Source organism: Alligator sinensis, unplaced genomic scaffold, assembly GCF_000455745.1.
Source record: "Alligator sinensis unplaced genomic scaffold, ASM45574v1 scaffold28_1, whole genome shotgun sequence".
Taxonomy (NCBI): Eukaryota; Metazoa; Chordata; order Crocodylia; family Alligatoridae; genus Alligator; species Alligator sinensis.
In genome coordinates, this window is record NW_005842133.1 from 553,881 (window position 1) to 566,508 (window position 12,628).

Here is a 12,628-nt window from a genome sequence, read left to right on the forward strand (position 1 = left end):
ACATGACAAATCCAGCATTCACCCAACAGATGAAGTAATGACACTAGTATTTGTCCATAAAATATAATTTAGCCAGGCAACTCCAATGAAATCAGAAGCTTCCATGCTATAAAACTTGGGGTTTGGAATATTTTGACTTTATTGACAGAAGGGGGGGGGCAGGTGTAGCAGCCAGCCTTCATTTTCCCTTTACTGAACCATCACACTGCTGTCTTTGTTTTCAACAGTGAAGCGCACAGCCCCAAGCAAGCACTAACCAATTTGTGTAATTTCTCCTCTGAGTTGTACACATGGTGCCAAAAGCCCAATGCCAGATATTAAAGTCCACTGTCAGGCTTATCAGTGCTTTGAATAAAAGCTTCTTCCTTCTCAGTCTAACCAATATGTGAGGGCAAGCACCATATGGATTCTTTTGTGTTTTCAGTCTCTGTCCCATCATGTCCCAGGCCACAAGCACTCAGTAAATATATCAAGCTAAAGCATGTTCTTGTAAAGACCTAGTCAACAACTACAGACACATCTGCCAGAAATACAGGTTTGGGCTTGGTTGCAATACCTCCACGCAACTCCTGCCAGACATGAGATGTACAGCATGAGGTATATGTATTTAGATATCAGTCACTTCTTAAAATGTGAACTGAATACATAAAGAAACACGGGTCAGACTTAGCCTAAACTTTATATTTTGGGGGATTAGCTTATTTGCTTTGAGACCAAAGGCTACTGTCCACAAATTTAGGAGGAAAAAAAAATTAAAACAAGAACAGAAAAAAACAAAACCAAAAAAACCCCTACATTATTTGAAAGCCAAACACCGTGACATCGACAGCATACAAATACCTTCCAATTAAACCATCTAGAAACAAAAGTGAAATTCTCACTCCCAAATTGAAAGGGATAAAGAGAGAACAAAATCACAAACTGTGAAAAGTTGATAACACTTCAAAATAATCCTTCCTTGTGTTATAATGGGTTATTATGAAAACAGATACGAAAAAAATACCTGCTTAAAAAAATGGGTCAGATCCTGCAAGGATCAGTACATGATTATTTCTGTGAAAATACTTTTATGAAAGCACATTATGAAATAAAATGATTTTTATTATGAATGTTATGTATTTTATTAAATAAAACTATTTGCCTCCATACATTTTTGGAGCATTGCGTTTTAAATGGAGAATGTGTCCTTAAACAATTCCCGGTTTGAAATTCATGTCTCATATTGTTTTCATAATAGAATAACAATTATTTAAGTACTTGGATACTTCTGTACTTAATAAATAAAACCTAAAGGATGAGTGAGCTGTACAATTTAGAAACTGATTAAAATGTAGATAAACAGGCAAGAATGGGTACTTAAAAAAAATGTCTCAACAAATTATACTCATTTTTATTATAAACATCAGGGTCTTTTTATACATTTTTGGAGGATGTGTTGTGTTCTAACAGCTGCTAATAAAACCTAGTAAATGAGTTAATACAAAGAATTTCATCTGAAACCAAACCAACCTTTTGTTTCTCTAGATGATGACGATTAATAGAGCAGAAACTGCTACCTACAAGCCTCAATGTTCAATGACTAATATTTTTGCTATTAGAACATAAATTCAATAATTTCCTTCCATGCTTAAACAGAGCAACTGCTACCGATGTTGTTTTCTGGTGATAATTGCAATCCAGGGATGATCTAGTTACAGACAAGGCTCAGCAGCTACATTCCCACAGTGCTAAGGCCCCAGGTTCACTACAGGGAACCCATAGGTCCAAACTGTAGTTTCTAATCACTCAAGAGTCAATGACTTCTATATTTAATCAGTACCAAGTGTCTCTATTAAGGAGATTTGTATAAATACAAGTTTCTACCTGCAATAAAATGCAGCAGAATATAAAGGTACTTCAGTAACAGCTGCTAGGCTAACACTTAGAGGGGAAGAATATTCTTGTAATTAAGGACCTGGACTGAGACTTGAGAATGAACATCAATTCTACGTTCTGCTACAGGCTTTCTGCGGACCCAGGGCAAGTTATTTAGTGTCTCTATACAACACGTATAATAATATTCCTTTTCCCCATCTTACACTGTAAACTCTGACTATGTGACATGCACAGTGTGTTGCACAATGAATCAATCCTTAATCTTGGCTGGAGCCTCCAGTATTACTATAATAAATAATAATAAATTACTCTCCCTTGCACGAGGCCCAAACAGAAAGATTTATATGGAGAATTTTGCATCATCATCATCTCCTGCTATTGCAGTCTGCTATTGCAGTCTAATTCCCTCTGGGTGAAAGCTGTCCCTGGGCAATGGACCAGAACAAAGCCTAATATTTTGAAAGCTTGTGGCTGCCTAGTCATTGTACTGGTCCCTCTACATGATATGAACTTCACCCTCAGTGCACCATCATTTTGTTTGAGCTAGATCAGAAGTTTGTGGCACAGAAGAGAATATCACAAGAATAACACCTTCCATCAAAGCTTCCAGACAGGCTGTATTGCACAGCTACAATTTACCATTGTACATCCTTCAGCCTTTTCTATTCCCACTGCAAGAAACTCAGTATATTTATTCTGCCAGTTTTGTAAATTTGAGAGAGCACAACTGAGCTGACCAAATCCTTGCTTTAATAAGGTCCTTCCGAGTAATTACAATATAAAAACAAGAATACTTCACACATACATTTTCACTGAAAATCTCAGGCATTGCTGGCTGTCGACTTCTAATTGCCAGAAGAGTTCAAGGTTTGGAAAGTTATTGGTGTCGAGTAATAATGGATATTCCCAACAAGCATTGTGTCATTACTTGGCACAGATTTTGCTGGGATACCTCCAAAATCTGTGACATAATCAGAGGTTATTACACCATGTAGTCAGATGCTCGTGTTCATATAATGCATTACCATGTTTAATACCGTTTGCTATTCCTTACACTTAATCAACTCTAGAACTAGTTAAATCATAAAGGAAAAGCAAATTTCAAAGGTTTTCTGCTGACAGTTTTCAAATGTTTTAAGTACGCAACTCAAGTTAAAATTATGGGCTGAAGCTTGAGAGAAGTGATGTGCAAGTATAATTGACTCGAAACACCCCTCCACAACCCTCCATCACACTATGGAAGCTGAAAAGAAATGTAAACGAAGGGAATGTCTGTAGAAACTGAACTTCTGTAGAAGTACCTTGGCTAGAAAAGGGCTGCCAGAGGGCTCCCTCACTGCCTGTATTAACTCACTCTCCCATTCTATTCCATACCCAACCACGGCCCTCAGCTGTACGTGTCAATAGTCCAGAAGCAGCACTACTTCTTTGCACTAATTCCCCATCCAAGCTAGAGACATAATTCAACGTCCATTTAAAAAAAAAAATTCATGAAAACTGCTGGTGACTTCAGCAGTCCTCTCAGAGCCACCAATGTCAGTTCACCTACAGCTTTAGAGCCCTTTCTGTGTACCTAAAGAGCAATAAGTGTAACATCTGCACCAACAAACAGAACCAAGATTTTTGGATGTGACTGGCGATTTTGGGTGCCCAATTTACAAGAGCCTGATTTTCAGAAAAGACTGAGTGGTCCCCTTCCAAATCTCAGACCCCATTAAGAGATCTCCAGTCAGTCAGGCCCCTAAGCAATGAGAAACCCAAACATCACTAATTACTTTTGAAAATCTTGAGCTCATTATTTACTTTCCTGCTTCTCCATAGGAAAAGAGTAGATATTTAAATAGATGACATAATCCTTATTACCATTCCATTCATTCATGCAGGTCACTGTAATTTGCTGCCAGGAAAAATAAACTTCTGCATAATATTCTTGAATGCATGACATTCAAAAGGCTTAAAAGAGGGAAGAGGGGCAGGGGGTTCCTAGCAAATATTTGCTCAAGTGACAGCATCATCCATGGTGAACACTTTAGCTATAAGAACTGGGTGAAAGTGCTAGTCAACACAAAGTTGACTAGTTTGGAGATTTATTAACCCATTTTACCTTAACAAAGAACATACCTGGCACTTCTAAAAGGGGAAAATCCCCTTTTAAACCTCCTTGCGATCACTAGCAAAGCTAAACCAAAGGAAAAGAAAATCTCCAAGGAGCACTGCACCCTTCTGGTTCTTCCTTTGATACATTTGGTAAAACAAATCTATTCCTGAGCTAGTGAACATGGCTTGAGACTATACCCTCCCACCAGCTGGGCAGTGCAAAAGGGATTTGTGTGTAATACAATTTACTACAATTCCTGGCAGTCATTGGTGCTGCACCCTCAATAAACTTTGTTTAAACAAGTGTTCAAACAAAAATGGCTTTGTCTATAGGTCAGTGCACTGCAACTGTAAGTATATTTTTACTCAGACAACCAAGTGCTGCCACTGCTCTAAAAATCTCTCTATTTGTTTGGGCTTTAGGCAGCCGAGGAACAGAACCTCTCCCAGTGAACCAACACTACAGATGAAGTGAGCAGTGCAGCTCAGCTTAACCAGTTTCTGAGATTTTCATGTCTGGAAATGGGTGGGGTTTGACATCTTCACAGTCATCTCTTCAGCTGGCCTTCAGGACGCAGCAGGTAAACTCACACCATTAATGAATCAATGAGACCTTTCACACTTCACTACTACAAGTGTGCTGAGTTTGAGTAGGTGTGAGTGAGCAGGAGAGAGAGAAACAGGAGGAGCATTATTCAATGCTGTGACTAAAAGGCGAAGCAGCCTGACAGAATTGAAGATATCCTTATATTTAATCTAATACCATTCTTAACAAAAAGCCATTGCGGGTTAGTCCTCAATGACCAAAGAAAACTCAACCAGCAATTTCAAAACCTGTCTTATAGCCAATAGAGCTTTACTCACCAACAACATCAAGGTGGTATGTGTGATTGATGGACCCATATTCGTTTTCCACTATACACGTGTAATTTCCTTTGTCAGATGGGACTACGCTCTCCATAATGAGACTCCAGTGCTGGTTTCGTACCTGGTAGGATTGCAATGAGAGAGTTTTAAAACCTTAATAGCACAATTTTGTTCTCCTTTCACCCACACAAAGGAAGTTAATCTTTTTTTTTCATTACATAATTTTTTAAAAGCGACTGCAGTGCTGGATTGACAGTTCTGGAGTCTGAAATATTTTATTTATGCATGCAGCAAGAATAGAAAAGAAGTCTCAGTGAAAGCATCATTTATAAATGTACTTTACCATCAGCTTTAATGCTCAATGCACATTCAGTCTTTGACTGACATCAACAGTGCCAATTAGTGCCAGTTGCATTGATGGGTTTATGACATGGACACCAGTCCACACTAAACACAACTCAGATCACCAACACTCCAGATCTGTCTCCAAACAATTATCGGACAGTACTGTCTATTGCTCACAAGCCAGGCAGCATAGACTTCCATAATGTCAAAAGCTTTAATTTAATAATTGAATCATATACTGAGACTTTCTGTGAAATAAAAAAAAAAAAAAGTGTGCAACATTCACAGTCCCACTGGGTAGCAGGCACGTGTCTTGTCATTCTGGAAGAATACAATTCATACAAATGGAGAAGCTTTTTCCAGAAAGCAGATTTAAAAAAATCCTAACTGGTACAAAATATAAGGATGTGAGGAACAACAATGACAGATTTTGGAAAATGAGTAAGACAATCACGCCGAACAAGGCTGGTAATTCTTTCATGCAAAAACATTTTATTCGGAGAAAGTGGATTGCGTGAAAGAGTAGCTACTGGGCTGATCTTCTTCCCCAAAATGCAGAGGGAATTTGGCCACTGATTTTGCTAGAAGGAGGAACAGGGCCATATACTGCTATGAAAATAGTTATTCACATACGGATATGTATTCTCTGGATGATGAATCGACTCCCAAAGTGACATTGGCTCTTTGTTCCCCTTGAACTTCCATCAAACTATTGTTTCAACAGGCAATTTATGAGACAGACATCTTATTATGCTACAATTGCACTACATACCAGCTATAATGTACAAGTTTTAGAAAATGGAACACTGCAGTCAGGTACAGTCATTTTAATCCTGAAAAATGGAAAGCAGTAAATTACCTCTCCCTCAACATTACATTCTGAGATAAATTTTAGAGGATACAGCGATACTGGCAGTAATTACGCATCTAAAAAAAACCTAAACCGGGATTAAAGCTTTTAGGTACATAATTCTACTTCTCCAGTTACTATATTGGTACTTATCCAACAGACAGGGCAACTAATGTTTAATATTAATATTGATATCCATGCAGGTTTTCATTCACACTTGTGAGAATAATAAAATCCCTAGGCCTGGCATTTTCCATAATGTAACAGTTAGCAAAGCCAAGAGTCCTTGTGCTTTCACCTAGTTATTAGCTACCAGAAAATAGTCAGTTTGGTTATTAGTGCTTTAAAAATAAGGTCAAATCCTGGAAAAGACTCCAAATCTATGTAAAATCCTGAATAGTAACTAAGCTTCTCAGAAAGATCACAGAATTATGGGACAAAAAACCTTCAGCTCTAGTTTACAATACTCATCATCAAATTGAGCTGCTCAACAACTGGTGAGCTTTTGGACCTGTGGATTCACAGAATCACAGAAAATCAGGGTTGGAAGGGACCTCAGGAGGCCATCTAGTCCAACCCCCTGCTCACAGCAGCACCATCCCCAACTAGACCATCCCACCCAAGGCTGTCTAGCCAGGTCTTAAAAACCTCCAGGGACAGAGATTCCACCACCTCTCTGGGTAACCTGTTCCAGTGTTTTACTACCCTCCTAGTGAGAAAATGCATCCTAATATCTAACCTCAACTCCCCTTGCTGTAACTTGAAACCATTGCTCTTTGTTCTGTCATCTGCCACCACTGAGAACAGTCTACCTCCAACCTCTTTCGAACCCCACTTCAGGGAGTTGAAGAATCCCCCAATAATCTTCTCTTCTCCAGACTAAATAAGCCTAGCTCCCTCAGCCTCTTCTCATAAGTCAGGTCCCCCCAGCCTCCTCACCACTTTTGTTGTCCTTTGCTGGACTCTCTCCAATTTGCCCACATCCCTTCTGTAGTGAAGGGCCCAAAACTGGACACAGTACTCCAGATGTGGCCTCACCAGTGCTGCATAGAGGGGAACAATCACTTGCCTTGACCTGCTGGCAACACACCTACCGACACAGCCCAGTATACTGTTAGCCTTCCTGGCAACAAGGGCACACTGTTGGCTCATATTCAGCTTATTGTCCACTGTAACCCCCAGGTCCTTTATTGCAGAGCTGCTGCCCAGCCAGTCAGCCCCCAGCCTGTACCAGTGTATGGGATTGCTCCATCTTAGAGGTGCAGGACTTTTCACTTGTCCTCGTTGAACCTCATGAGATTTCTTTTGGCCCAATCATCCAATTTGTCTAGATCACTCTGAATCTTAGCCCTACCCTCCAGCATATCTACTACTTCCCCCAGCTTGGTGTCATCTGCAAACTCGTTGAGGGTGCACTCTATGCCATCTTGCAGGTCATTGATGAAAATATTGAACAAAACTGGCCCCAGGCCCGCCCCCAGGGGCCCTCCACTTGATACTGGTTGCCAACTAGACATCGAGCCATTGATTACTACCCTCTGAGCCAGATGCTCCAGCCAGTTTTCTATCCACCCTACAGTCCATTCATCCAGCCCATACTTCCTGAGTTTGCCTGCAAGAATGTTGTGGGTGACCTTATCTTGGGAGAGCCTTGTTAAAAATCAAGGTATGCCACATCCACTGGTCTCCCCAAGTCCACAAAACCAGTCATTTCATCATAGAAGGCAATCAGGTTCGTCAGGCATGATTTGCTGACTGTTCCTAATCACCTTCTTCTCCTCCAGGTGCTTCGAAATGGATTCCTTGAGGAGCTGCTTCATGATTTTTCCAGGGACTAAGGTGAGACCAATCAGTCTGTAGTTCCCTGGATCCTCCTTTTTCCCTTTCTTAAATATGGGCACTATGTTTGTCCTTCTCCAAACATCTGGGACCTCTCCTGATAGCCATGAGTTTTCAAAAATTATGGCCAGAGGCTCTGCAATCTCATCAGCCAACTCCCTCAACACCCTCAGGTGCATCCCATGTGGTCCGATTGATTTGTATATGTCCAGCTTTTCTATATAGTCCCTAACCTGTTCTTTCACCACTGTTGGCTGCCTGCCTCCTTCCCAAACTGTGCTGCCATGTGCAGTAGTCTGGGAGCTGACCTTGCCTGTGAAGACTGAGGTGAAAAAGGCATTGAGTACTTCAGCCTTTTCTGCATTCTCTGTCACTGGGTTGCCTCCCCCAGTCAGTAAGGGACCCACACTTTCCCTGATCCTCCTCTTGCTACCAACATACTTGTAGAAACCTTTCTTGTTACCCTTCACATTCCTTGCTAGCTGCAACTCCAACTGTGCTTTGTCCTTCCTGACTTCATCCTTGCATGCCCAAGCAATCCTCTTATACTCCTCCCTAGATATCTGTCCAAGTTTCCACTTCTTATAAGCTTCCTATAAGATTCATGATGAACATAAACTCACTGACTACCAACCTCTGTTAATGCCATCCACAGAACTACTGTGAAACTCTGTTGAATCCTGCATGGGGTATAGAGTGCTTATATGTGCTCTCTTGGCTTAACATACCAGAGCAGTGGAAAAGTACTTGGAACCTATCATGACTATGAAACCAGCTCAGCATTTGCCCCAATAAAGGAATTCAACTGTTGCAGAAAGCCTGCACAAGGCCTACACACCTTTTAATGGACGACGAGACAGATTCAGATGATTTACAGGACTTGTACTGGCTCTATACAAAGTATTTAATTTCTTCTACATGAATAAAAATGTTATGCAGCAACATTACATATTTACAATTATTCCATGGCATAAGGAATGTATAGCAATAAATATTATGCTCCATTTTTACAGTGCAAAGCAACTTTCACATTATGTGTTTGGGGAGGGGTGGATATTGCTGTAATACTGCCAGAGAATGATGGCAGCAATAGCCATGCATTTTGGATGCTTTACAGCTTTATGACTTATATCAGGAAGAAGGTTCATTGAAAGTTATTTCAGCTTTTTGTCTTTCCAAGTTTATTTTTTTAGACTGTTTCTTAGAATATAGTGTTTTCAGCCTATCTGAGAGCAAAACAGGAGGGATATACCATAAGCATGTGGGGGAAAGCCCCTCGTCTCTTATTTACACACAAGGAAACCTCCTTAAATATACTGTCTATCATTAAACTGCTGCCAAAAGCAACATATGCTCAGTAATGGAAACCAACTCTGAAGTGGATTGAATGCAGCCAACACTGAGTGCGATTATAAAACACATGACCCATTCTCTATGATTCCCATTTCTTCACTGGCTCTAGCAAACATCATCAAACAGGGCCCCAAACAGTTCACCCAGAATCCCTCTGTCACTCGCTCTCTCAGCCTGTTGCATAGGATTAGTGTGGTCCCACCTTTCATGAGGTTGAAACTAGACCTGGTTGCCCTGCTCCTCATCTGCATATACATTTTGGAGGATCCCAGGACTCATAACAAGAACACCTGGTTCCAGCATCTGGAGTACACACACATACTGAACAGTGCGGGGCTCTGGGGTCACCATGGCTTGAAATGCTGTTGACTCTGATGGCAGCCAGTACAATGAACTGTTTGGTAAAATATGAGCCTCAGTTTTGAACTAAGATCACACCGTTTGTACTAACTATCACTTCTCGGCCTCTTGAAGGCTCAGATCAAGTGTAGCCTGTGCTTACCTGGCAAGGGAAACACTGTGACAACAGAAACAGTCTTCCTAGCCACACCAGGGAAAACCACTCTCCTGGCATGGGGATAGTACCTGCCAAGGTAATGTATAGTAAGCCTCCCACTTAGCTGCTGGAGTGGAAAGGTCTTGGCTTTAAGCCCACTTCATGGAAATGGGAGACTCCTCCCTGGCTTGCCCTTGGGGCCTTATGGTTGAAGGCAAGCAAAACTCGGGGACATCCAAACCACAAGCCTCCAGGCTTGGGCCTGCAAGTAGGATGCCTGCCAAAGATTCTGGAAGCATCTGAAGCCCTGGATGGTGGAGGATGTTTGCCGGTAGTAGGGCCACTTACGGTTCTGGGCTGACTCTTGGATTTGGAATTTATTTTGGCTAATTTTGCTTTGAATACGGAAAATTTCATAATTAAAAAAAACAACCCCCAAAAACGCGACCTCTATCACTTTTCAGTCTCTTGTGGGCTAAGATCAAGTGTAAGGAGTATCTGAAGTCCCAAACTAAAGTGTTTGGGATGGAGAATGCTTGCCTATAGCATCTGAGGGCATCTGAACTCCAAGACCTTCAGGGTCTGCACATAGGATACCTGGCAATGGATTTGGAAGTATCTGAAGGTCCAGGGTGATAGGTCTGGGGTGGAGGATGCTCGCTGGTTGTAGTGTCATACATGGTGTTAAGAATGATTGAGTTCTGCCTGATTAATCAATAGGGTTTTTGAAACAAATGAGTTCTCAATCAATGTGATTCAGAATTGATTTGGCTAATTTGACCTGGAACATGAAATATTTTATAAAACTATAAGCAGATACAAATGTGTTCCTTAAAAGTGTGTTTCCAGAGTACCTTTGCTAAAACTTGCAGTAGTGTCAAAAAAGGTAAAATGTATCAGTTCTAGATGAACTAAGTCTATGGGTACTATATGCATGAGCACTTATTTCAAGGTCAGTGTTTTCAAATTTGCTCCTCACTTATGTGCTCAGGGAGAGCGGGGTCCAACAAGAAGGTGGTGGGGGGAGGAGGGGAAGCTGCAGAGGGAAGAAGTTGGGTGACAGAAGACAAAGGAACTACTTAATACCCCAAATTAATTTTCTTGCTGTAACAGTGGGAGGGGGACAAATTCAAGGCATAACTCCAATGATTAGGGTTTATATCTGGAAAATTGTAACAATTTTATAATTTTTCCCATATATAGAATCTAATTATGGGGTGGGGGGGTCTTATATTCAGAGTTGTCCCCTATGCAAGTAAATATGGTATTGTAGTTTAGCAAAAATAACAGCTATTGAAGTAATTCATTTGGGAAGAAGATAATCAAGGAGATAATGTTTGATAAGATAGCTCACTGTGGACATATCTGAAGTTAATATTAAAAAGCAACAGTGGAAATTCCTCTCTCATATCACATATGTCATGGAAATAGTATCTTCTCAGATCCACAACTTAAGTCTCTTGCAGTAAAAATAAGTAATTGCTATGGATGCCCATAGCATTTATTTATTGTTTACTATTTAAATGAGGGAGTGCCAGTGTGCAGGGAGCCTATGCAGGAGCAATGGCAATGATTCTCAAATGTTAGGTACTTTTTCTTCCTTTCCAATTTAATGCTTTCTTGTCCATTTTTATCCCGCCCGCTATAATCTAGTGATTTGTCCCCGAAGCCCTACTTTATGTCAAATCCCTTAAAAGTTATTTTAGAACATGCCAACAGGTGCCAAGACCATAACTGACTTTTTTGTTCTTTACTATATCCCTTTCAATGTGTCACTCCCTTATCCCAAGGGCATACAGTATTCCAAAGGTATATAGGTATTCCATAGTATATAAAAGGCTATCCTATCACTGGTATAAAATGTGTTTGACATATAACTTTAGTACAAGCTGATATTTAATGTGCAATCTACTATTATGCTTAGCACCATCTTGGTTTTTTGCATTCTAAGTATTAACTGTTTATAGGTCTACGTTTTGCAGTATACATGTTGAATATAATTAATTATTTTTCTTTCTATGCACTGGAGTTTTTATTAGTCGCACGTTTCCCTACTTTCTCTGAAACAATCATTAATGTGAAAATAGAATTTAGACAAATCCTTTAATGACTACAAAAGATATTTGGCCTAATTAAATGAGGGGCTATTTTGCCTATCCCAACAGCTATTTGTTTCTTGATATGCTAATATTCCTAGCCAGTAAATTCAGTTTTTTAAACAGAATCCTACCAACAAAACAGTGTCTCCACTAGTAGGTTGTCTAAACGGCTTCCAGGCTGACAGAACCAAAAAATAGGGAGAGAGCTGGTCAGAAAAAGTGGGATTATTTCTTCAGTGGAAAGTTTTGACATTTCAGCAGGGGACAGGAGAAAAAAAAAAAATAAAATGTTTGGCTAAAAGGTGAACATGTCTATTAAAAAAAAGAATTCTGTCTCCTCATTCAAGTGTTTAATGCCCTATTCTCTTCATAAGCCTGGGTCCCTGGTTACCATTTCCATGCAGCACCAGTCCCTCTTCTTGCTCAGGCAGTCTAGTGCATAGAATACCCCACCATACATCGTAGGTTATATATTCTAGTTGGGGACCCCAGCTCATAAGGAAGAATCTGAGCAAGTAAAAGCCCAACTACAAATCACATGAGACCCTGTGACAGCAATCCCAAATCAGAAACTTTTCAGTTTGTGGATACTTTTTCTTGAAAGAAACATCACTTTTTTTAAGGAACCTGATACTTCACAAAAACATTGTTTGGCCAATGTTCCAATTTCCCATCTAAAATCAGTTTCCAGAGAAACATTTTGACCAGTCCTATCATTAAAATGAAGCTTACTACCACAATACCAGACTACGGTGCATTAAAAGGTAAAAAAAAAAGCATATGCGGGGAGCCCTGGAGCCCTAAAAC

The 12,628-nt window shown here is 40.3% G+C and overlaps 1 protein-coding gene across 5 annotated transcripts in view; it reads right to left on the bottom strand.

Annotated features, from left to right (window-relative positions):
- The window catches only part of FGFR2 (fibroblast growth factor receptor 2), a 100,313-nt gene that overhangs the window by 53,078 nt on the left and 34,607 nt on the right, over positions 1-12,628 (bottom strand). For all 5 annotated transcript variants that reach the window (XM_006025109.3, XM_025205887.1, XM_006025110.3 and 2 more), the window contains exon 5: positions 4,837-4,960. In XM_006025109.3, the coding sequence (XP_006025171.1) occupies positions 4,837-4,960 (124 nt within the window). The remainder of the gene's footprint in view (positions 1-4,836; positions 4,961-12,628) is intronic.